Source organism: Leucoraja erinacea, chromosome 24 (assembly GCF_028641065.1).
Source record: "Leucoraja erinacea ecotype New England chromosome 24, Leri_hhj_1, whole genome shotgun sequence".
Taxonomy (NCBI): domain Eukaryota; kingdom Metazoa; phylum Chordata; class Chondrichthyes; order Rajiformes; family Rajidae; genus Leucoraja; species Leucoraja erinaceus.
Window position 1 is genome coordinate 29,741,539 of NC_073400.1, and position 27,965 is coordinate 29,769,503.

General features: G+C 49.5%; 1 protein-coding gene and 1 long non-coding RNA gene across 3 annotated transcripts in view; one reads left to right on the forward strand and one right to left on the reverse strand.

Annotated features, from left to right (window-relative positions):
• Positions 1 to 27,873, forward strand: part of LOC129708892 (polymeric immunoglobulin receptor-like) — a 52,804-nt gene extending 24,931 nt beyond the window's left edge. Inside the window, exons 1-8 of one of the 2 annotated variants that reach the window (XM_055654942.1) lie at positions 9,322 to 12,345; positions 17,654 to 17,977; positions 18,792 to 19,115; positions 19,936 to 20,259; positions 21,558 to 21,714; positions 22,308 to 22,417; positions 24,069 to 24,121; positions 24,802 to 27,873. In XM_055654942.1, the coding sequence (XP_055510917.1) occupies positions 12,249 to 12,345; positions 17,654 to 17,977; positions 18,792 to 19,115; positions 19,936 to 20,259; positions 21,558 to 21,714; positions 22,308 to 22,417; positions 24,069 to 24,121; positions 24,802 to 24,957 (1,545 nt within the window). In that variant the 5' untranslated portion in view covers positions 9,322 to 12,248 and the 3' untranslated portion in view covers positions 24,958 to 27,873. Of the gene's footprint in view, positions 1 to 9,321; positions 12,346 to 17,653; positions 17,978 to 18,791; positions 19,116 to 19,935; positions 20,260 to 21,557; positions 21,715 to 22,307; positions 22,418 to 24,068; positions 24,122 to 24,801 lie in introns of those variants that run through there. The other variant, XM_055654941.1, reaches the window with a different exon arrangement.
• On the reverse strand, positions 20,760 to 25,077 carry LOC129708893 (uncharacterized). Its single transcript, XR_008725428.1, has 3 exons — positions 25,025 to 25,077; positions 22,272 to 22,383; positions 20,760 to 21,096 (listed from the first exon to the last, which is right to left on the reverse strand). It is a non-coding gene; the product is annotated as an uncharacterized LOC129708893 (long non-coding RNA).
• Positions 27,874 to 27,965: the final 92 nt, after the last annotated feature.

Sequence of the window (27,965 nt, forward strand, 5' to 3'; positions counted from 1 at the left end):
TTTTTGTTTGTGTTGTGTTTTTGTGTTTTTTTGTGTGTGTTTGTTTGTGTGTTGTGTGTTTGTGTGTGTGTGTGTTGTTGTGTGTGTGTGTGTGTGTGTGTTTTTTTTTGTTGTTTTTGTGGGTGTTGTGTGTGTTGTTTGTTTTGTGTTTGTTTTTTTTTTTTTTTGTGTGTGTTGTTGTTTTTTGTGTGTGTTGTTGATTTTTTGTTTGTTGTGTGTTTGTGTTGTTTGTTTGTTTTGTTTGTGTGTGTTTTGTGTGTTTTTGTGTGATTTTTTGGGTGTGTTGTGTTTTGGTTTTTGTTTGGTTGTGTGTTGTGTGTTTGTGTGTGTTGTTGGATTTGTGTTTGTGTTTGTTTTTTTTTGTGTGATTTGTTTGTTTTTTTTTTGTTTTTTGTTTTGTGGTGTGTTGTGTGTGTGTGTTGTTGGTTGGTTTTTTTTGTGTTTGTGTGTTTGTTTGTTTTGTTTGTGGTGTTTTGTTTTTGTGTTTGTGTGTTGTGTGTGTGTGTGTTGTGTTTTTGTTTGTGTTTTGTGTGTTTTGTGTGTGTGTGTGTGTTTTGTGGTTGTTGTTTGTGTGTGTGTGTTGTTGTGTGGTTGTTTTTTGTGTTGTTGTGTGTGTGTTTTGTGTGTTTTTTTGTGTTGTTTGTTTTTGTTGTGTTGTGTGTTGTGTTTTGTTGTGTTGTGTTTTGTTTGTTTTGTTTGGTTTTTTTGTGTGTGTGTGTGTTGTGTTGTTGTGTGTGGTGTTGTGTTGTGGTTTTGTTTTTGTGTTGTGTGTTTTGTGTGTGTTGTGATTGTTTTTTGTGGTGTTTGTTTTTGATTGTGTGTTGTGTGTTTTGGTTTTTTGTGTTTGTTTGTTTGTTTTTGTGTTTGTGTGTGTTGTGTGTGTGTGTGTTGTTGTGTTTGTTTGTGTGTGTGTGTGTGTGTGTTTGTGTGTTTTTTGTGTGTGTGTGTGTGTGTGTGTGTGTGTTTGTGTGTGTTTGTTTTTGTTGTTGTGTGTGTTTGTGTGTGTGTTTGTGTGTGTGTGTTGTGTGTTTGTTGTGTGTGTGTGTTGTGTTGTGTGTGTTTGTGTGTGTTGTTGTGTGTGTGTGTGTGTGTTGTGTTTGTGTTGTGTGTGTGTGTGTGTGTGTGTGTGTGTGTGTGTGTGTGTTTGTTTGTTGTGTGTTTTTGTGGTGTTGTGTTGTGTGTTGTGTGTTGGTTGTGTTTTTTTTTGTTGTTTTGTGTGTTGTTTTTGTTTGTTTTTTTGTGTTTTGTTGTTGTGTGTGGTGTTGTGGTTGTGTGTGTTTTTTGTGTTGTTGTTGTTTGTTGTTTTGTTGTTTGTTGTGTGGTTTGTGTGTTTGTTGTGTGTGTTGTTTGTTTGTTTTGTTTGTGTGTTTGTGTGTGTGTTTGTGTGTGTGTGTTTTGTTGTTTGTGTGTGTGTGTTGTGTGTGTGTTTTTGTTGTGTGTGTGTTTGTGTGTGGTGTGTGTGTGTTTTTGTTTTGTTTGTTTTGTGTTGGTTTTTGTTGTTTGTGTTGTGGTTGTTTTGTTTGTTTTGTTTTGTTGTGTGATTTGTGTGTGTTTTGTTTGTTGTTTTGTGTTTGGTTTGTGGTGTGTTTTTTTGTTGTGTGTTGGTTGTGTGTGGTTGTTGGGATTTTTGTGTGTGTTGGTTGGTTTGGATGTGGGTTTGTGTGGTTGTGTGCGTGGTGGGTTTGGATTGGTGTTGGGGGGGGGGGATTTGGTTTTTTGGGGGGGGTTGGGGGTGTGTGGGTGGAATTGGGTTGGTGTCGGTGTTGTGTGCCGCCCCCGCCCGGCCCGTGGTTGTGCCCCCAGCACGTGTAGTGGTGTGGTCCTTGGGTTTGGCTCGGGTCCTTGATTGGGTTGTAGGTGGGTTGTTGGGTGGTTGGTTTTTGGGGGTGGTTTGTTTGGTTGTGGGTGGTTCCTGCGTGGGCTGTTTCGGGGGGTTGGGGTGGGTGGGGTTGTTTTTGGGTGTTGGTTTGGGGGTGTGGTGGAGGTGTGGGGGGCTTGTGGTGCGTGTAGAGGATTTGATTTGTGGTGTTGATGTTGCTGGGTGGGTGTGGGGGCCTGGGGTGGGTGTGATGTGTGGGGTTTGGTGTGGGTGATGGGGGTGGGGGTGGAGGGGGGTGGGGGTTGGGGGTGGGGGGGGGGGGTGGGGTGGGGCGTTGCTGGTGGGTGGGGTGGTGTGGTGTGTGGTGTTTGGTTGGTGTTGGTGTGTGTGGTTGTTGCGGGGTGTGGGGGGGGATGAGGGTGGGTTGGATTTGGGGGATTTGTGTGGGGAGGTGGGTTGGTTGGCGGGGTTGGGTGGGTGGTGGGGGGGGGGGATTTGGTTGGGTTTGGGCGGAGTTGGGGTGGAGTGCTTGAGTGGGGTCGTGTGTTGGTGGGGTCTTGGGGTTGGGTGTGTGCTGGGGGCAGGTTTTGGGAGGGGGGTTCGGGGGGGTGGGTTGGGGGGGGTGTTCGTGGGGGGGTGGGGGGGTGCGGGATGATTGTGTTGTTAGGGGGGGGGGGGGTAGGTGGGGGTGGGGTGGGTGTTCGGTGTGGGGGGCTTGTGGTGGGGGCTTCGGGGGGGGGGCTTTGGTGGTGGTTGAGGGTGTTTGTGGGATGTGGGGGGTCGGGGGATGGGTGTGCTTGGGGGGGGGGGGGATCGGGATGTGGGCTGGGGGGGGGGGTCCGTTGGATGGATTTGGTTGGGGGTGGGGGGGATTGGGGGTGGTGGTTGGGTGGGGGGGGGGTGGTTTGGGGGGGGGGGGTGGGTTTTGCTGGGTGGTTTTTTGGGTGGTGGGATTGTGGTGATGGGTGGGGTTGGGTGGGTAGTAGTGTGTTGGTGGGGGGGGTGTTGTGGGGTGATTGTGGGGGGTTGGTTGGTGTGGGGGGGGCTGGGGTGGGGGATTTGGTTGGGGGTGATGGTGTGTGGGATTGTGTTTTGGGGGTGGATTGGGTGCGGGTGCTGGTGGGGGGGGATGGGTGGGTGGATGGGGGGGGGGGGTTGTGTGGTGGTGGTGGGGGGGGGGTTGGGGGTGGTGGGGGGATTAGGGGATTTGATTGGGGTGTAGGGTGGTGGGGGGGTGTTGGGTGGTGGGATGGGGATTTGGTGGGTGCGGGGGTGGGGTGTGGGGGGGGGGGGTGGTTTTTTTTTTTTTTTTGGGGTTTGGGATGGTGGGGGGGGGTCGGGGGTGTTGTTGGGGGGCTGGGGGTTGGGGGGGGATGTGGGTATGGGTGGGATGGGTTGGGGTAGTGGTGCTGGTTGGGGGTGGGGGGGGGTGTGGGGGTGGTGTGCATGTTTTGTGTGTTGGGTAGTTGTGTGGTGCTTTGCTTTTGTGGTGAGGATGGGGTTTGATGGGTGATGGTGGGTGTTGGGGGGGGGTGGGGTGTGTAATTGGGGGTTGGCGGTTCTGGGTTGCTTTGGGGGGGTGTGTTGGGGGGGTCGGGGGTGGGGGGGGGGGTGGTGGGGGGGGTGAATTTGGTGGTTTTGTGGGGGGCATTGGGTTTGTGGGTGGGGTTGTGGGGGTATTAGGGGATTAGAGGGTTTGGGGAGGTATGGATGGGGGGAGTGTGTGGGGGGGGGGGGTGGAGGGGGGTGGGACTGGGGGATTTGGTGGGGGATTTGGGATGGTTGGGGGGGGTTGTGGGATTTTTTTTTTTTTGATTGTGGGTGTTGGGTGGTTGTTGTTGGGGTGTGTGTGGCACTGGGTGGGAGTGTGGGGTGGGGGGTGATTTGTTTTGTGTTGGGTGGTGATTGGGTTGGTGGGGTTGGTTATTGTGCTGGTTGGGGTGGGGGATGTGTGTGAGGGATTGGGATTTGTATTTGGGGATGGGGACACCCACGGGTTTTTGGTGTGATGTTCGTTGGTGGTTGCGGGGGGGTGATGTGGGTTTTTTGTGGGTGTTGGTGGTTGGGTGTTGGGGGGGGTGATGTGTTTATTCGCCTTTTGGTTGGGGGGTGTTGTGGGGGTGTGGGGTTGGGCTTGGTGTGCGGTTGGGGGTGTGGGGGGGGGGTGATTGTTGTTGTGGGTTAGGGGGGGTTGGTGGGGGGGTGTTGTGTTGGGGGGTTGCGGGTTGGGGTGATGGGGGGTGTTTTCGATTTGGGGGGGGGGTGTGGGTGGGTGGGTGGTGGGTGGGGGTGGGGGTGTGGGGGGGGGGGGGGTTGGGGGTGGGTGTTTTGGGGTTGGGGGGGGTGGGGGGGGGTGTTTGTTTGTGGGTTGGTGGTTGTTGGGGGATGGCTTGGGGGGGGGATGTGGGTGGTGTTGGGTTGATGGGTGTGTGGGGTGGTTGGGGGGTTGTGGTTGTTGGGGGGGTGTTGTGTGGGGGGTGGTGGGGTGGGGTGTGGTTCTTGGTTGATTGTGGGTGGGGGTGTGGTTTTGGTTGTGTTTGTGGGGTTGGGGGCTGGGGTGTGTGTGGGTGGGGTGGTGTTTGGTGATTGGGATTGTGAAGTGTGGGGGTGTGTTGGGGGTGTTTGCAGGAGAGCAGTTGTTGGGTGGTGGGTTTGGGTTGTGGGGGGGGGGGCTGGTTGTGAGGATGTGGGGGTGTGCTGGGGTTGGGTGTGGGTGATTGGTTGGGGGGGTGGGGGGGGGGGTGTGCGTGTGTCGTTGTTGTTGAGATTTGAGGGTTTGTGGGTGGTTTTGTGGTGTTGGTGTTTTGGTGTGGGGGGTGGAGCTTGGTTGGGTGGTGGGGGGGGGGGGGTGGGATTGGGGGGGGTGGGGGTATGGGGGGGGTGGTGTGGGGTGGGGGTGGGTGGGGGTGTGGGTAGTTGTGTGGGTTGTTTTGTGTGGTTTTGGTGGGCTGTTGGTTGGTTGTGTGGTGATGGGGGGGGGGGAGGTCTTGTGGGTTTGGTGACATAATGGGGGGTTGTGGGGTTGTATGTTGGGGGGGGGGGGATTTGGTGGGGGGTGTGTGTGTGTCGTTGTTGGGGGGGTGGGTGTGTTGGGTGGGTTGGGTGAGGGGTTATGGGGGGGTGTGGGTGTGTAGGGTGGTGTTGGTTTGCTTGTGTTTGGGGGGGAAGCTTTTTTTGTTTGTTGGGGTGGGGTCGATTTGTGGGTTTTGTGGGGGTGGGGGGGGTGCTGTGGTTTTGGGGGTGGGTGTGTTGCTTGGGCTGTGGGTTGTGGGTGGGTTTTTGGTGTGTTTGCTTGTGGGGTGATGTGTTTTGTGGGGGGCTGGATTTGGTGGTGTGTGGTGTGTGGGCTTGTGGGTGGTGTTGGGTTGGGTTTTCTGGGGGGGTGTGTGTGGGGTGTGTGGTGGGGGGGGGTTTGGTTGTGGATTTTGGGGTGCTGTGGGTGTGATGGGGGGGTCGGGATTTGTGGCGTGGGGGTGTGGGGGGGGGGGATTTTGGTGTGGGGTGTGTTGGGGTGTTGTGTCTCTGGGGTTTGGGTGTGGGGGGTGTGGGTGGTGTCTGAGGGTGTGGGTGGTGTTGGGGTTGTTGTGTGGTGGGTGGGGGGGGGGGTGGGCTTGTTGTTGGGATGTGGGTGTGGGTGTGGGTTGGGTTGTGGCTTGTGGGTTGTGTGTGTTTGGTGTTCGGGAGGGTGTGGGGGGGGGTTGTGGGGGGGGGGGGGTGTGTTTTGGGTTGGGGGGGTGGGGGTGTTGGGGGGGGGGGGAGTGTGGGGTTGGGGGGTTTGGGGGGGGGGGGGGGTGTGTTGGGTTGTTTGTGGTTTTTGTTATTTGGGTGGTTGGTGGGTTGTGTGGTGGGGTGGATTTCGGGGGTGGTATGGGGTTTGGGGTTGGATTTGTGGTTGGGTTGACACGGTGGGGGGTTTGTGGGGGGGGGTTGGGGGTGGGGGTGGGTTTGTGGGGGTGGTGCTTGTGGGTTGGCGTGGGGTGTGTGCTGGGCGGGTGGGTTGACGGTGTGTTTCCTGGGGGGTGTGGGGGGTTTTTGTGTTGTTGGGGGGGATTTTTTGCTGGGTTTGGGGTGATGTGTGGGTGTGTTGGGGGGTTGGTGATGGGGGGTGGGTGATGGGGGGTGGGGGGGTGGATTTTGTGGTGTTGGGGGGGGTTGGTGTTTGTGGTTGGGGGGGGTTGTGTGGTGGGGTGTGGGGGGGTTGGGGGGGGATGTTTGGGGGGGTGTGGGGTGGTGTGTGGGGGGGCTTGTTGCTGGGATGGTGGGGGGGTGGGGTTGGGGGGTGTTGGGCTTTGTGGCTTTGGGGGGGGGGTGTGGTTTGTTGGGATGGGGGGATTTGGGGGGATTGGTGTGGGGGGGGGGGTTGGGGGGGGGGTGGGGGTGATTGCTTGGTGTGGTGGGGGGGGTTTGGGGGGGGGGATGTGGTGTGTGGTTGTGGATGTTGGGTTGGTGTTGTGGGGGGTTGGGGTGGGGGGGGGGGGGTTGTGTTGGTTGGGTGGGGGGGGGGGGTTTGGTTGGGTTGGTGTGCTTTGAGGTGGGATGATTTTGTGTGTCGGGCTGGTGGGGTGGTGGTGGGTTGGCTGGGGGGGGGGGGTTCGTAGTGGGGGGTTGGATTGGGGGGGGTTTGGGTAGTTGGGGGGGTTGTGTTGGGGTGTGGTGTTGGGGGGGTTGCGATTGGGGTGGGGGGGTGGGGGGGTGTGGGGGGGGGTGGTGGGGGGTGTGTGGGGGGGGGTGTGTGTGGGGGTGGGGGGGGGGGTGGTGGATTGGTGGTGGGGGGGGGGGGGGTGGCCAGTGGGTGGTGGGGGTGTGGGTGTGGTGTGGTGCCTTGGTGTTGGGCGTGGCTGTGGTGTTGTGGGCGGGATTGGGAGGGGGTGTGGTTCGTTGTGTGTGGTGTGTGGGTGTTTGGGGTGCGTGTGTGGCTGTGTGTGTGATGTGTGTGTGTGGGGGTGTGTGTGTGTGTGTGTGTGTGTGGTTGTGTGTGTGTGTGTGTGTGTGTGTGTGTGTGTGTGTGTGTGTGTGTGTCTGTGTGTGTGTGTGTGTGTGTGAGTGTGTGGGTGTGTGTGTTTGTGTGTGTTTGTGTGTGTGTCTACGTGAGTGTGTGTGTGTGTGTGTGTGTGTGTGTCGTGTGTGTGTGGTGTGTTGTGTGTGTGTGTGTGTGTGTGTGTGTGTGTGTGTGTGTGTGTGTGGGTGTGTGTTGTGGGTGTGTGTGTGTGTGTGTGTGGGGTGGGTGTGTTGTGTGTGGTGTGTGTTGTGTGTGTTTGGTGTGTGTGTGTGGTGTTGTGTGTGTGTGTGTGTGGTTTTGTGTTGGGGTTGGTGGTGTTGTGTGTTGTGTGTGTGGGTGTGTGTGTGGCTTGTGTGTGTATGTTGTGGTGTTTTGTGTGTGTTGTGTGTGTGTGGTGTGGTGTGGGTGTTGGTTTGTGGTGTGTGTGTGTGTGTGGTGGTGTGTGTGGTGTTTGTGTGTTTTGTGTGGTCTGTTGGGGTGTTGTGTGTGTGTGTGGTTGTGGGTGTGTGGTGTGGTGGTGGTGTGTGTGTGTGTTGTGTGTGTGTTTGTGGTGGTGTGTGTTTGGTGTGGGTGTGTGTGTGGTTTGGGTTTGGGTTGTGTGTGTGTTGTGTGGTGTGTGGGGTTGTGATGTGTGTGTGTGGTGTGTTGTGTGTGCTGTGTTGTGTGTTGGGTGTGTTGTGTGTGTGTGGTGTGTGTGTGTTGTGTTTGGTGTTTGTGTGTGTGGTGTGTGGTGTGTGGTGTGTGTTGTGGTGTGTGGGTGTGTGTTTGGTGGTGTGATGGTGGGGCTGTGTATGTGTTGTGTGTGTGTTTGTGGGGTGTGTGTGTTTGTTTGTGTGGTTGTGGTGTGTGTGTGTTGTGTGTGGTGTTGTGTGTGTGTGTGTGTTGTGTGTTGTGTGTGTGTGTGTGTGTGTTGTGTGTGTTTGTGTGTTGTGTGTGTGTGTGTGGTGTGTGTGTGGTTTGGTGTGTGTGTATGTTGTGTGTGTGTTTGTGTGTGTGTGTGTGTGTGTTTGTGTGTGTTGTGTGTGTGTTTTGTGTGTGTGTGTGTGTGTGTGTCGTTGTGTTGTGTGTGGGTGTGTGTGTGGTGTTTTTGTGTGCTTGTGTGTGGTGGGTGTGTGTGTTGTTGGGTGGGTGTGTTGTGTGTGTGTGTGTGTGCTTGTGTGTTTGTTGTGTGCGTGTGTTGTGTGGTGTGGGTTTGTGGGGTGTGTTGTGTTGTGTGTGTGGTTGTGTGTGTGTGTGTGTGTGTGTATGTGTGTGTGTGTGTTTGTTTGTGTGTGTGTGTGTTTGAGTGTTTGTGTTGTGTGTGTGTATGGGTGTGTGTGTTGTGTGTGTGTGTGGTGTGTGTTGGGTGGTTGGGGGTTGTGGTGGGTGTTGTGTGTTGTTGTGTGTGTTGTGGGTGTGTTGTTGGGCTGGGGTGTTGCTGTGTGTGTTGGTTGTGTTTTGTGTGTGTGTGTGTTGTTTGTGGTTGGGTTGTGGTGTGGGTGGTGTGGTGTTTTGTTGTGTTTGTGTGTGTTGTTTTGTGTTGTGGTGTGTGTGTTGTGTTGTGTTGTGTGGTGTTTTGTTTGGGTTGTGGTGGTGGTGTGGTGTTTGTGGTGGGTGTTGTTGGGGGTTGGTGTGGCTTGGTGTGTTGTGGTGTGTTGTTTTGGTTTTTTGCTTGTAGTGGTGTGTGGGTTGGGTTTGTGTTGTTGTGTTGCTTGTGTGTGGTGTGTGTGTGGTGTGGTGTGTGTGTTGGTGCTGTTTGGGGGGTGTTTTTTCTGTTGGTGTTTGTGTTTGTGTGTGGGTGTGTTGTGGTGTTTGCTGTGGTGTGTGTGTGTGTTGGGTGTTTTTGTGTGTTGGGGCTGGGGTTGCTGGTGTGTGGTGTGTGGGTTTGGGTGTGTGTGGGGGTTGTGGTTGGGGTGTGGTGTTTGTTTCACTTGGGTGTGTGGTGTGGGTGTTGGGTTTGGGGGTGTGGGGTGGTCTATGTGGGTGTGTGTTGTGTGGTCTTTGGTTGTGGGTGGTGTTGTGGTTTTGGTGTGGGGGGGTTGGTTGTGGGTGTGTGGTGTTGGTGTTGTGTGGGTGTGGGTGTCTGGGTTGTGTGTGTGGGTGTGTTGGGGGTGGCGTGGTGTGTGGGTGTGTGTGTGGGGTGTGGTGGGTGGGTGCTGGTGTTGTTGTGTGTGGTGAGTGACTTGGTGTGTAAATTGGTATTGGTGTGTGTGGTGTGGGTTTGTGTGGTTCGTGGTGTGTGTGTGGGTGGTGTGGGGTGGTGGGCGTTTGGTTTGTTTTGTGCTTTGGTTTGGGTGGTGTGTGTTTGTGGGGTGTGTGTGGGGGTGTGTGGTGTGTTGTTGGTTGGTGTGTGTGTGTGTGTGTGTGTGTGTGTGTGTGTGTGTGTGTGGGGGTGTGTGTGTGTGTTTGTGGGTGTGTGGTGGGGGTGGTGGGTGTGTGTGGTGGTGTGTGTGGTGTGTGTGTTGGTGTGTGTGGTTGGGTGTGTTGTTGTGGTGAGGTGTGTGGTGTGTGGTGGCGTGAGACCCACGCTGTCACAGGGAGAACGTGCAAACTCCTTACTGATAGCGCCGGAGGTCAGAATCGAACCGGGGTCTCTGGGGGCGGTTGCAGTTCCACCTACAGCTAACCCAACCCCACAAATATCACCCAGAACGAGCCTCTCCATCTCCAGTGTAGCAGTGTTACAACACAATGTGAGCAACTCACGTCAAAATAGGTTGAGAAACAGGAAGCCACAAGGAAGTACAGATGCAGTAATATCTGATAGTCTGCTCGGGTAGCTTGCAACCCAATGGTGGGAACATTGAATTTTCTAGTTTTAAGTAACTAACCCACAACAATCCTTTCCACTAACCTCCGTCCCTTTCCACATATATATATCCTTTCTTCCAGCTTCACATTCCATGCCTCTTCTCTCCATATCTCACAGCCTTTTATCTTCTTTCCATCACTGGCCTTCATCCACCCATCAGCCAATAACCCTCCCTCCCTCACCTGTATCCATCTACCACTTGCCAGGCATCATCCTCCCCCCACCTCTCTCCCAGCTCTCTCCCCCCTACCACAATCAGCCTGAAGAAGGGTCCCAACCCAAAACGTCACCTATCCATGTTCTCTGGAGATGCTGCCTGGCCCATTTACTCCAGCATTACATGTCTGTTTTTGAGAAATAGGAAGTTGTGAAGTTGATAAGAAGATTTGAACACCAGTGTAAATATTTTGAAACCAAGTCATTGGTTCTACGGGTTAGGGTTGGTATGACTATACAGGGTGGGTTATCAGGTCTGTGAGGTGTGGAGAACTATGGTCAAGTCCAAATCCACCCACATGTCACATTGCCAGGGTAAAGGGTGAGTGGGGCAGAGCAGGGCGGGGCACTGGCACCAGCGTTAAACTCATAGAGTCATATAGCACAGAAACAGGCCCTTCTTCCCAACTTGACCATGCTGACCAAACTGCCCACCTGCACTAGTTTAGTATAGAGGTACAGCATGGAAACTGGCCCTTCGGCCCACCGAGTCCGCACCAAACAGCAATCCCCACACATTAACACTATCCTACACGCACTAGGGACTATTTACACTTATTCCAAGCCAACTAACCTACAAACCTATACGTTCTTGGAGTGTGGAAGGAAACTGAAGATCTCGGAGAAAACCCAGGCGGTCACGTGGAGAACGTACAAACTCCATACAGACAGCACACGTAGTCGGGATCAAACCCGACTGTAAGCGCTGTAAGTCAGCAGCTCTACCACTGTTCCACCGTGCAGCCCTGGTCCACTAGTCCCACTTGCCCCCGTTTGACCCATCTCCTCTTATATCAGTAAAGATCCAGTTTTTACCTTCAGTCCCGAGGTAGTATCTCGGCCGGAATACAAACATACACTTTTTGTCTCCACAGATGCTGCTTGACCCGTTGAGTTTTTCAGGTGTTCTGCCTATTGTTCCAGATTCTAGTATATGCAATCTCCTTTATCTTCTCCCCTCACACAACCCTAATCCTACCTCAACAATATTATCTCACAGAAGCTGATGCGTACATGGAAGGAACATGTCCAGAGGAGCTAGTGGAGACTGGTACTAGTAACAACATTGAAAAGCATTAGGACAAGGTACGTGGATAGGAAAGGTTTGTAGGGACAGGGGTCAAATGCAGGCCTGGTTTTTACGGTGGCACAGCAGTAGAGTTGCTGCCTTACATGGTATAACAGCACCAGATACCCGGGTTCAATCCTGGCTACAGGTGCTTGTCTGTACATAGTCTGTACTTTCTCCTAGTGACCTGCGTGGGTTTTCTACGAGAACTTCAGTTTCCTCCCACACTCCAAAGACGTACAGGTTTGTAGGTTAATTGGGTTGGTGTAAATGTAAACATTTGTGTTAATGTGCGGGGATCGCTGGACGGTGCGGACACAGTGGGCTGGAGGGTTTGTTTCCCCACTGTATCTCTAAACTAAACTAAAGAGGGACCAGCGTACATGGGACATCTTGATCAGCATTGGGCAAGCTGTTTCCCTGCTGTATCACTCTATGATTTTATGAATCACATCCTCAAACTCAGCTTTACCCGGTCTCCGATGCTCAAGTATTTGAATACTTCAAGGAGTTTATCTGGTGACGTGAGTTGACATCAGTTCGCATGTGACGATAGACAACAGACAATAGGTGCAGGAGTAGGTCATTCGGCCCTTCGAGCCAGCATCACCATTCAATGTGATCATGGCTGATCATCCACAATCCCCGTTCCTGACTTCTCCCCATATCCCCTGACTCCACTATCTTTAAGAGCCCTATCTAGCTCACTCTTGAAAGTGTCCAGAGAACCGGCATCCACCGCTCTCTGAGGAAGAGAATTCCACAGACTCACAACTCACTGGGTGATAAAGTGTTTCCTCATCTCCGTTCCGTTGGTGTCTTATTTCTCCTGGGTAACGTTTCAACAGATGAGAAGATGAGGAAGGCTGGACAAATTAGTGACGTGCATTTTGTGGTGGGTAAACAGATCACAAGTTCACACGTTCCAGGAGTAGAATTTGGCCATTCGGCCCATCGAGTCTACTCCGCCATTCAAACATGGCTGATCCCATACAAGTTCAGACACAGTGTGCCCGCATTTGGGGGAGGGGGTTGAGGGGGTGGGCAAGGGAATGTTTGCGGTGGTGGACAGAGCACCAGTCAAGTGGGCAAACGTCACCAGGATGAAGCAGAGCTTCGAGGAGATGCTCCAATCCAGGCAACTGGAGAGTGTTGTAGCCCACTCCTGATAGGGGCATTGTCCGTGGTGAGGAGGCTGGGGGAGGTGACAAGTGAGTCACCAAGTTAAGTCTTGAACCACTGCAAAGTCGTTTCCTGTGTAAACGGAAATTGACTGTTTGACTTCAGTTGTGAATGAGGAAGAGGACAACTCAGACGCAGTGCACGGACCAAACCGATCCAACGTAGCCGAGACATGGCGGTGGGACAGGGAGAATTCACCCTCCAGAGACGGCCCAGATCCAGGGGAACAGTCGCTCTGTTGGTTCTTGTCGCTGTTGGTCTCACACCAGGTAAATCGGTGTTTTACAAAATGCTCTGTTCTTTAGAATTATTTACCAACGCCTTGAATTATTTGTAACCACAGACCTCTCTGTACTGTGTGGGGAGCTGATGATAAATTGCTCAACACTCGTTAGTTCCTGTAGAGACTTCCATCAGCGGTTGTTGTCGTGTTGTGTGCAGCCAAGTCGCACACAGCTAGCTCCCTGTGGAGAAGGGAGATAACTATCTACAGCTTGCCTTGCCTTGTGGACCTCATTGAAACTTACTGAATAGTGAAAGGCCTGGATAGAGTGGATGGGGGCTGGGGAAAGCAAAGTGTGCAGAACAGCTCGAGCAGCAGAGTTTACACTAGTGGGAGAGTCTAGGACCAGAGGTCGCTGCTTCAGAATTAAAGGGTGTTGCTTTAGGAAGGAGATGAGGAGGAATTTCTTGAGACAGAAACTGTGGAATTCATTGCCACAGATTGTGGAGGCCATCAATAGGTATTTCTAAGGCCGAGATGGATAGATTCTTGATCAGTACTGGTGTCAGAAGTCCTGGGGAAAAGGTAGGAGGATTTAGTTGAGAGGGAAAGATAGATCAGCCATAATTGAATGGAGGAGAGTAGACCTGACGGGCCAAATGTCCTAATTCTGCTCCTAGTACTAATGAACTTGTGATCTGTTCTTCAGAATTATTTGCCGCACCTTGAATTATTTTGAGCCACAGAGCAGACTACTGGGCTACGAACTGCTAAAGATAAAATGCTTGCACACTTGTTCTTCCCTGCACTAATGACTGTTGTGATGCTGTGTGCAGCCAAATTGTACACAGCTAACTCCCTGTAGAAAATGACCCCACAGCTGGCCTTGTTGATTATGGGTGTAGGGGTAACTCTTGCCCCCAGAACAGAGAGTTTGCTCCACTATTCTGGTGCAAACTATCTCCAGGTGAACTTTCTCAGTGACTTGACAGCAGATCAGCTAAATGCTTTACCCCTTGCATATCGCTTGACTTCCTCCCTCTCTGACTGTGGGTCTGAAGAAGTGTCTTGACCCGAAACGTCACCCATTCCTTCTATCCAGAGATGCCCCCTGATCCGCTGCGTTACTCCAGCATTTAGTGTCTATCAAAGACACACGGCACTCCCTCCACGCACTGCAATGGGAAATGTTGAACCTAAACCTTAGCACATTCAAAGAAAAAACCTGTGAAAGCCAGCCATTGGGAACAGGCGTCATCTCAAATGAGGAAGCACCAGAGTGACTGTCCAATTTAGCATTTGGAGAAGTTGTGGTAATCTCTCCCTTCTGAGAAAAACCAGCTGCCTTACAACAGACTCTGCTGCTCGAGCTGTTCTACACACTTTGCTTTCCCCAGCCTCTGAGTTCTCCTTCAAAGCATTTGTCTTGTGGCTTGTGAGCCGACCTGGACTGATGTGATGATGTGTCTCCACCCCAGCTCCTGAATCTGCAGAGTTTCACATGTGTTAGAGTCATAGAGTGATACAGTGTGGAAACAGGCCCTTCGGCCCAACTTGCCCACACCGCCCAACATGTCTCAGCAACTCTAGTCCCACCTGTCCACGTTTGGTCCATGTACCTTCAAACCTGTCCTATCCATGTATCCAGAGGGCCCCACCCTCTCCGGAGACTAAGAAAATCAGGTCTCCCTACTGTTCACCTAAGGTCCTTCTACAGGGGCACCATCGAGAGTATACTGACCCACGGCATCACTTCCTGGTTTGGGAGCTGCAAGGCTTATGAACAAAAACAACTTAACAGGATAGTGAAGACAGCCAGTAGGATCAGTAGGATTGAGATATGTGAAAAGAAAGAGATTAGTTAAAACAAATGTAGGTCCCTTGCAGTCAGAAACAGGGGAGTTGATCATGGGGAACAAGGATATGGCGGACCAATTGAAAAACTACTTTGGTTCCGTCTTCACTAAGGAAGACATAAATAATTTGCCGGATATAGCAGGGGACCGCGGGTCAAAGGAGTTGGAGGAATTGAGTGAAATCCAGGTTAGCCGGGAAGTGGTGTTGGGTAAATTGAATGGATTAAAGGCCGATAAATCCCCAAGGCCAGATAGGCTGCATCCCAGAGTACTTAAGGAAGTAGCTCCAGAAATAGTGGATGCATTAGTAATAATCTTTCAAAACTCTTTAGATTCTGGAGTAGTTCCTGAAGATTGGCGGGTAGCAAACGTAACCCCACTTTTTAAGAAGGGAGGGAGAGAGAAAATGGGGAATTACAGGCCAGTTAGTCTAACATCGGTAGTGGGGAAACTGCTAGAGTCAGTTATTAAAGATGGGATAGCAGCACATTTGGAAAGTGGTGAAATCATTGGACAAAGTCAGCATGGATTTACGAAAGGTAAATCATGTCTGACGAATCTTATAGAATTTTTCGAGGATGTAACTAGTAGCGTGGATAGGGGAGAACCAGTGGATGTGGTGTATCTGGACTTCCAGAAGGCTTTCGACAAGGTCCCACATAAGAAATTAGTATACAAACTTAAAGCACAAGGCATTGGGGGTTCAGTATTGATGTGGATAGAGAACTGGCTGGCAAACAGGAAGCAAAGAGTAGGAGTAAACGGGTCCTTTTCACAATGGCAGGCAGTGACTAGTGGGGTACCCCAAGGCTCAGTACTGGGACCCCAGCTATTTACAATATATATTAATGATCTGGATGAGGGAATTGAAGGCAATATCTCCAAGTTTGCGGATGACACTAAGCTGGGGGGCAGTGTTAGCTGTGAGGAGGATGCTAGGAGACTGCAGGGTGACTTGGATAGGCTGGGTGAGTGGGCAAATGTTTGGCAGATGCAGTATAATGTGGATAAATGTGAGGTTATCCATTTTGGTGGCAAAAACAGGAAAGCAGACTATTATCTAAATGGTGGCCGATTGGGAAAGGGGGAGATGCAGCGAGACCTGGGTGTCATGGTACACCAGTCATTGAAGGTAGGCATGCAGGTGCAGCAGGCAGTAAAGAAAGCGAATGGTATGTTAGCTTTCATTGCAAAAGGATTTGAGTATAGGAGCAGAGAGGTTCTACTGCAGTTGTACAGGGTCTTGGTGAGACCCACACCTGGAGTATTGCGTACAGTTTTGGTCTCCAAATCTGAGGAAGGACATTATTGCCATAGAGGGAGTGCAGAGACGGTTCACCAGACTGATTCCTGGGATGTCAGGACTGTCTTATGAAGAAAGACTGGATAGACTTGGTTTTATACTCTCTAGAATTTAGAAGATTGAGAGGGGATCTTATAGAAACTTACAAAATTCTTAAGGGGTTGGACAGGCTAGATGCAGGAAGATTGTTCCCGATGTTAGGGAAGTCCAGGACAAGGGGTCACAGCTTAAGGATAAAGGGGAAATCCTTTAAAACCGAGATGAGAAGAACTTTTTTTCACGCAGAGAGTGGTGAATCTCTGGAACTCTCTGCCACAGAGGGTAGTTGAGGCCACTTCATTGGCTATATTTAAGAGGGAGTTAGATGTGGCCCTTGTGGCTAAGGGGATCAGGGGGTATGGAGAGAAGGCAGGTACGGGATACTGAGTTGGATGATCAGCCATGATCATATTGAATGGCGGTGCAGGCTCGAAGGGCCGAATGGCCTACTCCTGCACCTAATTTCTATGTTTCTATGTTTCTATCATTGGTGCTCCACTCCCTTTCCTGTTGGAGATCTATCAGAAGCGTAACATCAGCAGAGCCATCTCCATTATTAAGGACCCCTATCATCCATCACACCACATCTCCCTCACTCCCAAATGGGCCCCGCGAGTAAGGGGGCCCCGCGCCAGTGTAATCTACTCTCGGCTCAGGTAGATCTACCCCGGGTGAAGAGAGAGTAGAGGGGTGGAGGGGGAAGAAGGGGGTAGACGGGGAGGGGGGTGTGAGGGGGAATGGAGAAGGGGGAGAGGGGGAGGTGGGTCGTTCGCTCACGGCAGCGCTCCTGCCCCTCCAGTCGCCGTGCTTCACGCACACAGCTCGGGCTCCACCCCTCTCTCTCCCCGGGGAGAGGCGGTGAACAATACACGGAGGGCTGGGCCGGGGGTTGGGGCATCGTATACAAACATCGGCCTCAGCTCACACCCGTCTGCCCGGACCCCAGCATCCCTCTCCCTCCCTTCTCTCCTTCCCTCCCTCCTTCCGCTCTTTTCCTTTCTCTCATTCGCTCCATCGCGTCTTTCTCTACTTCCCTCCCTCCCTCCCACACACACACACATGACGCACAGACAACTAACACACACAACTAAGTTAAGATGGGGTAGAAACCTTTTCACCCAGAGAGTTGTGAATCTGTAGAATTCTCTGCCACAGAGGGCAGTGGAGGCCAATTCACTGGATGTATTCAAGAGAGAATTAGATTTAGCTCTTAGGGCTAATGGAATCATGGGATTACGGGAGCAAGCAGAACTGGGCAGTGCCGGCTCGAAGGGCCGAATCGTCTCCTCCTGCGCCTATTTTCTATGTTTATATGTTTCTATGAATCGTCACCTATCCACTTTCTCCAGAGATAGTTCCTGTCCAGTTTAAGGTTGTGACCTCAATAACGGGTAGGCCATTGAGGACTCAGATGAAGAAATATCTTTTCACCCAGAGAGTTCCTCTTTCTCCAGAGATAGTTCCTGTCCTGTTGTGTTACTCCGGCACTTTGTGTCCTTTTGTACATTAACCAGCATCTGCAGTTCCTTGTTTCTACTAGTTCAATGGGGAAGTGGGTTGTAGTGAGATTGAACACAGGGTGGGTCAGAGTGAGTGACAGGTTGGCTTCCTGTCACATGACCACCACTCATGTCAAGCCACGCCCACAGGGAAGGAGGATCTGGGCGCCAGGTAGATTCAGAAGCAGTGTTCAAGAAGGAACTGCAGATGCTGGAAGATAGATATCGCAGTGGAGTAGACAAAGTGTTCAAGAAGGAACTCAGTTCTGCTTTCACTGGAACTTGGGGAAAAATCCCGGTGAAATGGGAATTATCACCAGCGGGAAAACCATTAAAGTGCAACAGGATCTATGCAGAAGAAGAGAGACACAAAATGCTGGAGTAACTCAGCGGGACGGGCAGCATCTCTGGAGAGAAGGAAATGGGTGAGGAAACATCACCCTTCGGTTTCTCCAGAGATGCTGCCTGTCCCGCTGAGTTACTCCAGCACTTTGTGTCTATCTTTGGTGTAAACCAGCACCTGCAGTTCCTTGCTACACATGATCTATGCGAAACCATGAACCTGCCTGAACAGCACAAATGACATGTTTTTTATTGTTAAACCACAGCTTGTGTTACTGCAGTGTGAGTGATCTTTCATCATTAATGTGCCCACAGGGTCAAGGGGAATAACTGAACCCGAGGAGGTGAGGGGAGAGTTGGGGCAGTCGGTCACTGTGGAATGTCAGTATGGTCGGAAATACAAAGACAACGACAAGCTATGGAGTAAAGGTGATTATTTCTTTCCATCTTCTACCGTGGTTTCTACTGATGACCCACAACGAGGGAGAACATCGATGACTGATTTCAAAGAACAACGGATAGTTTCAGTCACCATCGACAAGCTGGAGAAGAGTGATGAAGGACTCTACTGGTGTGTGATTGTAAAGGGAAACGATTCACCCATTGTATCGGCCTCCATCTCATTGACGGTTTCTGAAGGTAAGTTGACGATCTCTCCTCACTCTCCCAGATGTGAAAATTCCAGCCTGTGAATTCCCGGCCTCGGTCCTGACGGTGACTCGGTGCCACATCCCCGGGGGGTCGCGGTAAGGGGGTTGGGTGGATAACTCACTTACTGGGGTCCCGGCCCGTGGGGCCACACCAAGAGCTCACTGTCGCTGGAGCAGTATGGGGGGGGGGGGGGGGGGGGCTGTCAGACACCAGCCCCACGGAAGGTCCCATCTACCGGCGGTTCTGTTGCTGACGGCTCATTTCCACGAAGACGATCGCTCCGGGACCAGAACCTCTGCCGCCCCCTCACTGGGGCAGGTGGCGGGAAACCCGGGTGGAGATAGGTGTCAATGGGGGAGGGGGCAGGTTAGTAGAAGATACTTAAAATTAGAGAACCAACGTTCAAACCGTTGGGTTGTAAACTACCTGAGCCCAATATGAGGTGCGGTTCCTCCAATTTGCATGTGGCCTCACTCTGGCAATGGAGGAGGCCCAGGACAGAAAGGTCAGTGTGGGAATGGGAAGGGACATGGACAGGGTTGGCAACCGGGAGATCAAGAATGGTCCCGACCCGAAAAGGACACCTATCCATTTTCTCCAGAGATTCTGCCTGATCCGCCGAGTTACTCCAGCACTTTGTGTCTATCTTTGGTGTAAACCAGCACCTGCAGTTCCTTGCTACACATGATCTATGCGAAACCATGAACCTGTCTGAACAGCGCAAATGACATGTTTTTTATTGTTAAACCTCAGCTTGTGTTACTGCAGTGTGAGTGATCTTTCATCATTAATGTGTCCACAGGGTCAAGGGGAATAACTGGACCCGAGGAGGTGAGGGGACAGTTGGGGCAGTCGGTCACTGTGGAATGTCAGTATGGTCAGGAATACACTGACAACAAGAAGCTGTGGAGTAAAGGTGATTCTTACCGGAATTCTTATACTGTGTTTTCTACTGATGACCAACGACGAGGGAGAACATCGATGACTGATGACAAAGAACAACAGATAGTTTTAGTCACCATCGACAAGCTGAAGAAGAGTGATGAAGGACTCTACTGGTGTGTGATAGTAAAGGGAAACGATTCACTCATTGAATCGACCTCCATCTCATTGACGGTTTCTGAAGGTAAGTTGACGATCTCTCCTCACTCTCCCAGATGTGAAAATTCCAGCCTGTGAATTCCCGGCCTCGGTCCTGATGGTGACTCGGTGCCACATCCCCGGGGGGGGGGGTCGCGGTAAGGGGGTTGGGTGGATAACTCACTTACTGGGGTCCCGGCCCGTGGGGCCACACCAAGAGCTCACTGTCGCTGGAGCAGTATGGGGGGGGGGGGGGGGGGGGACTGTCAGACACCAGCCCCACGGAAGGTCCCATCTACCGGCGGTTCTGTTGCTGACGGCTCATTTCCACGAAGACGATCGCTCCGGGACCAGAACCTCTGCCGCCCCCTCACTGGGGCAGGTGGTGGGAAACCCGGGTGGAGATAGGAGTCAATGGGGGAGGGGGCAGGTTAGTAGAAGATACTTAAAATTAGAGAACCAACGTTCAAACCGTTGGGTTGGAAACTACCTGAGCCCAATATGAGGTGCGGTTCCTCCAATTTGCATGTGGCCTCACTCTGGCAATGGAGGATGCCCAGGACAGAAAGGTCAGTGTGGGAATGGGAAGGGACATGGACAGGGTTGGCAACCGGGAGATCAAGAATGGTCCCGACCCGAAAAAGACACCTATCCATTTTCTCCAGAGATTCTGCCTGATCCGCCGGGTTACTCCAGCACTTTGTGTCTATCTTTGGTGTAAACCAGCACCTGCAGTTCCTTGCTACACATGATCTATGCGAAACCATGAACCTGTCTGAACAGCGCAAATGACATGTTTTTTATTGTTAAACCTCAGCTTGTGTTGCTGCAGTGTGAGTGATCGTTCATCATTAATGTGTCCACAGGGTCAAGGGGAATAACTGGACCCAAGGAGGTGAGGGGAGAGTTGGGGCAGTCGGTCACTGTGGAATGTCGGTATGGTCAGGAATACACTGACAACAAGAAGCTATGGAGTAAAGGTTATTATTACACACTATCTGATACCGTGGTTTCTACTGATGACTCACAACAAGGGAGAACATCGATGACTGATAACGAAACAAAACGGATAGTTTCAGTCACCATCGGCAACCTGAAGAAGAGTGATGAAGGATACTACTGGTGTGTGATTGGAAAGGGAATATTTTCAAGCAATGAAAAGACCTCCATCTCATTGACGGTTTCTGAAGGTACGTTGACGATCTCTCCTCACTCTCCCAGATGTGAACATTCCAGCCTGGGAATTCCCGGCCTCGGTCCTGACGGTGACTCGGTGCCACATCCCCAGGGGTCGGGGTGAAGGAGGGGGGAGCACATGAGCAGTGTGTGTGTGTGTGTGAGTGTGTGTGTGTGGGGGGGGGCTCATCAATGGGGACCGGCGGTTCTGCTGCTGGCGGCTCATTTCCCTAAAGACGATCGCTCCGGGTCCAGAACCTCTGCCGCCCCTCACTGGAGCAGGGGAACAGCCAGAACTTCTGGTGCCCCCTCACCCTCTCCCCCTGCCCGTCACTGTCACACCCACCACACACACAACATCTGAAGAAGGGACCCAACCTTAAACATCGTCTATTTATTCCTTCCACGGATGCTGCCTGACCTGCTGAGTTACTCCAGCACTATGTGTTTTGCTCAAGATTCCAGCACCTGCAATTCCTTGTGTCTCACAAACGTTAGTGATTCATGAGCTCAGTTTATTGTTGTTGTCTGTACTGAGGTACAGGGAAAAGCTTTTACCATGTTTCCAATGAGGGCCAAGTCATTGGGTATTTTCAGGTGGAGATTGACAGGTTCTCCATTAGTACGGGTGTCAAGCGATATGGGGAGAAGGCAGGAGAATGGGGTTGAGAGGGAGAGATAGGTCAGCCATGATTGAAAGGTGGAATAGACTCAATGGGCCAAATGGCCTCAATCTGCCCCTATCACTTATGAACTAATGAACTAAGAATCCTCATGAGATGAGTGATATAGACTTTACACTGAGCCACACAAACTGTACAAGATGAGATACTCAACGGGTCGGGCAGCTTCTGTGGAGAGAGAACGAGAGTTAATGTTTCAGGTAGATACCTCCAACCAAATTGCATTATTTCCAATTCAGTCTGCGTAATGAAAATAGTCCATGGATCCTCCCGCTCCCACTTTAAGTTCTTCTCCAGTGTAGAAGACATGTGCCTAACTCTAGCAGCAGGCAGATAACACAGCCTGTGGGACTCTGAAGGTCATGAAAGAAGTCTCTGAATGCTTGTGACCAACTGGTGGCATCTTAATGGGTGAGCCTCCGGTCTAGATCAAGAGGCTTGGTCCATCTATGGTGGCCTCAGAAGGATCTTTGCCCAAATGTCTGGATTGGGATTTGAACCCAGGAATCTCCCCACACAGAGCAAGAGCGTTCCTGACTGAGGCATCTCCCACACATCACTAAAGTGGCACAGAACGTGACTTCACACATTTTAATGTTCAAAAACTTCATTTTCTTCATCTCCACAAGGGTCTCAAACAAGCCGCCCAGACATGGTCACCACCACCTCTACAACAATAAGCACAAAGGCTTCCACCACAACCACTCTGACCACCATGCCTCAAGGTACACCAACCACCAAGGCAGCAAGTTCTACTGAGGCTTCTAGTTCAACACCTCCAAACAGGTTAGTAACTCGAAGAGTCAACTCAGCCTCACCTGGGAACAAATTAGTTAAGTTCAGTTCAGTTCAGTTTAAAGATACAGCGTGGAAATGGACCCTTTGGCCCACCGAGTCCGCTCTGAGCAGCGATCACCCCATACACCAGTTCTGTTCTACACACTAGGGACAATTTACAGAAGTCAATTAACCTACAAACCCGCACGTCTTTGGAATGTGGGAGGAAACCGGAGAACCTGGAAAAAACTTGCGATCACAGGGAGAACGTACAAACTCTGTACAGACAGCACTGGTACTCAGGATCGAACCCGGGGCTCCTGCGCTGTGAGGCACTGCGCCACCGTGCCGTCCCTAAATGGTCAGCATGGTCTCAATGGGCCAAAGGGCCTGCTCCCATGTCATATCTCTAAACTCTAAACTACTTTATAGTTCCTTAAATACCAATAGAATTATTCATAATGTTCTAGAATTTAACCTGCACTGCATTCAAGTCTAGATCCACATTTTTACTTTCCGGATCGAAACGCATGGTTCGTTACTGGGGAGGGAATCAGTCCTATTACCATGAGCTCGTCATTGTTTTTCCTTGTATTTTGCAGGGACGCATTTCCATGGAAGGTTGTTCTATCGATCGCCTTGACAATTGTCTTTCTTCTGTTCATCGCTGGCATTATCCTATGTGTAAAAATGAGGCAGAGAAAGAAAACTGGTAAGTAGCGATGAATGTACGTAAATATCAAGGGGCCACTCTTGTTGATTAACAACGATTTGGCCCTTCTCTCTGAGGTGCCTTTCACAAACTCAGACCATTCACCTACCGTGTAACAGCAGGGAAATACACCAAGTGCTGGAGTAACTCAGCGGGTCAGGCAGCATCTCTGGAGGACATGGACAGGTGACATTTCAAGGCGGCACAGTGGCCAAGCGGGAGAGTTGCTGCCTTACAACACCTGAAACACGGGTTCGATCCTGACTATGGGTGCTGTCTGTATGGAGTTTGTACGTTCTCCCTGTGAGCGCGTGGGTTTACACCAGAGAGACAGGACCTTTGGCCCAACTCGTCCTTACTGGCGCCCAAGGTGCTCCCCTACGCTAGTCCCACTTACCTGTGCTGCTCATGCATTGGGCCAACCAAATTGGTAACAACACTGAGAAGGAGGATTTCCTGGAATGTATACAGGGTGGGTTTTTATACTAATATGTAGAGGAACCGACTAGAGGGCAGTGTCTATTAGACTGGGTATTGTGTAATGAGGAAGGTTTAGCAATCTTGTTGCGCAAGGTCCCTTGAGCAACAGTGACCATAATATAGTGGAATCCTGCATTAGGATGGAGGGTGACATGGTTAATTCAGAGACTAGGGTACTATTCATTAAAGGAGACTTTGAAGGTTTGAGGGGAAGAGGCTAGGTTAGACTGGCAAACTATACTTAAAGGGTTGACAGTGGAGATGCAATGGCAAAGATTTAAAGACCACAAGGATGAACTCCAGAAATTGTTCATCCCTGTCTGGCGAATAAATAAAACTGGGAAGACAGCTCAAACGTAGCTGACGAGGGAAGTCAAGGATAGTGTTAAACTCAAGGAAGCCGCATATACATTGGCCAGAAAAAGTGGCACACCAGAGGACTGGGAGAAATTTAGAACTCAACAGAGGAGGACAAAGGGGTTAATTAAGGGGGGGGGGGGGGGGGGGTGATAAGAGCATGAAAGAAAGCTTGCAGGGAATATAAAAACTGACTTAAAAGTTTATTTAAGTATGTAAAAAGGAAAAGATTAGTGAAGAATAATGTAGGTCCCTTACAGTCAGAGGCAGGTGGATTTATAATGGGAAACAAGGGAATGACAGAACAGTTAAACGAGTACTTTGGTTCTGTCTTCACTAAGGAAGACACTAACAATCTCCCGGAAATACTGGGGACCGAGGATCTAGTGGGAGGGAGGAACTGAAGGGAATCCACACTAGTCAGAAAATGGTGTTAGGTAAACTGTTGGGACTGAAGGCAGATAAATCCCCAGAGCCTGATGGTCTGCATCCCTGAGTACTCAAGGAGGTGGCCCTAGAAATCGTGGAGTAAAAATTCACGGCGACCAAAATGAGGCCGCGACTAGTTTCCAGAATGCGAGAACTCCTCACGACCATGAAGGCGACTCCCCGGCAAACACCCGGCAACCCCGGCAACATGTGGCGACTGCATAGTCTCCCTCAGTCGCCTAAAAAGTTGCCTAAGTGGGACAGGCCCATACGTTTCATCAAATTTCACCAAGTATGGCATCAATGGTTAAAAAGCAACATTATCCTTTGCGTGTTTGACTTCAATGAAGTCCATATAAGAATTCATTATCATTATATTTTTCAGGCTCAAATGAACAGAGAATTATGAGTCAGCAAAATCCAGCAGACAGTTTCAAGGTAAGGCAATGCCACAAATGTTGTAGCCCCAGGGAAATAAAACAACCTTACTGGAAGTCATCCCTGCAGGGTCCCACATCACATGACATATCGATCACTTGCCCGCTCCTAACATGGCACCTAAATGATCGAGTGCCCATCCTTGGCCTTTCTCCACTGCCTTGTCTGGGTTCGATTCTGACCACGGGTGCTGTCTGCGTGGAGTTTGCAGGTTTGCAGAGTGTGACCACCTGGGTTTTGTCTGAATGCTCCAGTTTCCTCCCACACCCCAAAGACGGGCGGATTTCTAAGTGAATTGCCCTCCATAGAACGGCAGATGCTGGAAAAATCGAATGTAGAAAAAAATGCTGGAGAAACTCAGCAGGTGAGGCAGCATCTATGGAGCGAAGGAATAGGTGATGTTTCGGGTTGGTGACGTCAATGTTCAAGCAGCCCTTGCTTTCACTCTCTCTCCATCCCTTTCCCCTTCCAAATTCTCCAACCAGTTTTACTGTCTCCGACTACATTTTATCTCTGTACCAACCACTCCCCTGGCATCAGTCTGAAGAAGGGTCTCGACCCGAAACGTCACCTATTCCTTCGCTCCATAGATGCTGCCTGACCCGCTGAGTTTCTCCAGCATTTCTGTCCACCTTCTGACACTATCTTTAAGTAATTATGTTTCTCACTTGACTCCAAAGGAAACCCCTGTCATTTATACCACCGTGACAACCCGTCCTCCAGCTAGCACGGATAATACTTACATGAACCTTCAGGATCTGAACACACAAGGACAAGCCAAGAGGCAAGGTGCCGCAGAAGTTGTGTACGCAACAATTCTCACTGATAATAATTAATTCAATCACCGGTGAACACCAAGAATACATTGGAAACGGACAGTCTGGTAAAATTGCCTTTGCTTACCCATTAATCCAGACACTTGTGTTCAGATCTCACCAGTGCATGGTCATCAAGATAACTGGAGATTTTGGGAATCTGATAAAGATAGAACATAGGAAAGTACAACAGGCCATTCGGCCCACAATATCCGTGTTGAAAATTAAAAATGCAAAAAGTCTCGGCTGGTCAGGCAGCACCTGTGGAGATAGAAACAGAGATAACATGATAGTTCGATGACCTTAAGATGAGAGGGGAAAGATTTAATAGGAACCCGAGGTTCAACTTTTTCACTCAGTGGGTGGTGGGTGTAAGGAACAAGCTGCTAGAGGAGGTAGTTGAGGCAGGTACTATAACAACATTGAAAAGACTTTTGGACAGGTACATGGATAGGAAAGGTTTGGAGGGATATGGGCCAAATGCGGGAAGGTGGGACTATCATAGATGGGTTGGCAAGGACAAATTGGGCCAAATGGCCTGGTTCGTGCTGTATGTTTCTTAGAGTTTGTATTCAACATAGGAAAATAAGAGTAGAAAGAGGCCATTCAGCCCTTCAAGCCAATTCCGCCATTCAACACAATCATGGCTGATCTGCCTCCAACCTCATTTCCTCTCCTGTGCCAGTACTTCAATGCCCTCGACTCCCTGCCCCTTCAAACTCCTCTTTAAATACCCCTAATGATCCAGCCTCAATAACCCCCCAGTAGCAGATTATTATAGGGATTCATCACTCCGTTCCGCTTTCCACAAATGCCGCCGAACATGTTGAGATTTTCCACCATTTTTCTTTTGCCTCAATTAGAACAGTTGTGGAATTTGAACTCTGTTATTAATTTGTGATTTACATATAAATATGTATATGTACTGTTGAACACAAAACTGCCGGCTTGGTGTTAAAACTCACTGGTTGACTTTCCACCATCCAGTTTACCAAGTGAAACAGTTCTGTTACTAAGTCATAGAGTCATACAGCACGGAAACTGGCCCACGTGCTTTCCAGCCAATTGCTTTAATTTCCCAGTAGTTTGTGAATGTTTACGCCAAGCGCAGTGGCTTGCAAATATGTGTATAAGGAACAGGAATCGCAAGTGTGAGATTGTGTAAATATGTTAAAACGTTTTGTAATGAAACATCTACAGATGACATGGTAGATGTTGTAAGCATACAATAAAGTACACTGGTCCTCTGAATACATGGTGAGCCCAAGCTACTAATGACTTTGTGGAAGGTGGTTTTGCGAATGGACGTAAAACACAGAACTAAAGAATTTGGTGGATTAACACTCCCTCATTTTTTGTATTATTATTGGGCAGCAAATGGCAAAAATGTGATTCACCTGTTGGACAACTCTGCCCAGAGAGAGGATTGCTCCCCTTTTAATATAGGAGCAATCCTTTCCCACCAATAAAATTGAATAAAAAATGCAGTAAAAATCCAAGCTATTCATAGTACAATTAGAATTTGGAATCAAATAAAATTAACCTTAAAATTAAAAGAAACCTATCACCTTTTTCCCCCAATAGATAATAATCCGTCATTTAAACCATCTATTATAGATAAATCATTTACATACTGGGAAAGAATAGGAATTAAAATGTTTGGAGACATGTATGAATTTTTTTTTTTTTTTATCATTCCAACAACTACAACTTAAATACAATCTGAGAAGTAACCAATATTTTAAATATTTTGAAATCCATGACTATTTGAAAAAATATACACAAGAATATCAAAATTTGTCTCCAGACTTATTAGACGAAGCAATGAATATAAAGGGGGAATCAACTAATTTAATATCATACTTGTATAATATCATCCTAAACATAGAAATACCATCATCCGATAGAATTAGAAGAGATTGGGAACAAGAACTAGCTATAAAAATTTCGAAAGAGAGGTGGGATAAACACTTGTAAAATGTGCACAGATGCTCGATCAATGTAAGACATATTCTAAACCAAAACTTTACATAGACTATATTACTCAAAAACTAAAATAAGTAAACTTTTTCCAAATGTCTCCCCCATCTGTGATAAATATCTATCCCAAGAAACAACCAACTATAGCACATTCCTTTGTTTTTTGAATTAAAATCCAAACATTTTGGAATGAAATCTTTGACATTTTTTCAAAGTTTTTTCATATAAAACTGAAACCGAATGCAGAAATGATTATTTTTGGAACGATGGAAGCCAGCCTTGAGCTGACTTCGTTCCAAAAGAGCTTCCTTAATTACGGCTTAATAATGGCAAAAAAACTTATACTTAAATTCTGGAAAAACGCTCCCACACCAACGATAAAAATGGGGATTTCAAATGTGTCCGAAATGTTACACCTGGACGTTATCAGATTCCTCCTAGCAAGCAAATCAGATCATTTCCAAATGATTTGGTCTCCATTTATCGACTTATTACAAGTATCGGGTGCAATAACTTTGAGAATAAACGGTTTCAGGACCTGGTGAGGGGTGTGGGAAGTTACGAAGTAGGTATTTCCCTTTTATCTTATTTTCCTTTCTTATATCTTCTGTTCTCTATTTTTCTCTTTCTTTTTCTTTGGTCTTCTCTTTATCTCTTTTTCGTGTTTTACGTTCCTACGGGTCTCTCTTGATCACTCTTTCACGCACTTACTATCCTATCTAACTCTCGTTCCATTCCTTCTTTTTAAAGTTTAAAGCAAGAAGTGATACAGGAAATGTATTGTGTTATTTTTGGCTTATATCACTGTAATGTGCATTACTTCTAATAAATAAAATATTTAAAAAAAAACACAGAACAGCACGGGAACAGGCCCTTCGGCCCACATTGTCCATGCCAACCATGAGGCAAAGTTAAACTGATCTCATCTGCCTGCACATAGTCCACTATCCCTCCACCCCCTGCATATCTCTGTGCCTATCTTCTTAAATGTTTACAAAAATTAATTTCACTGCACCTCGGTACATGACATAAAGTACCATACCATACTA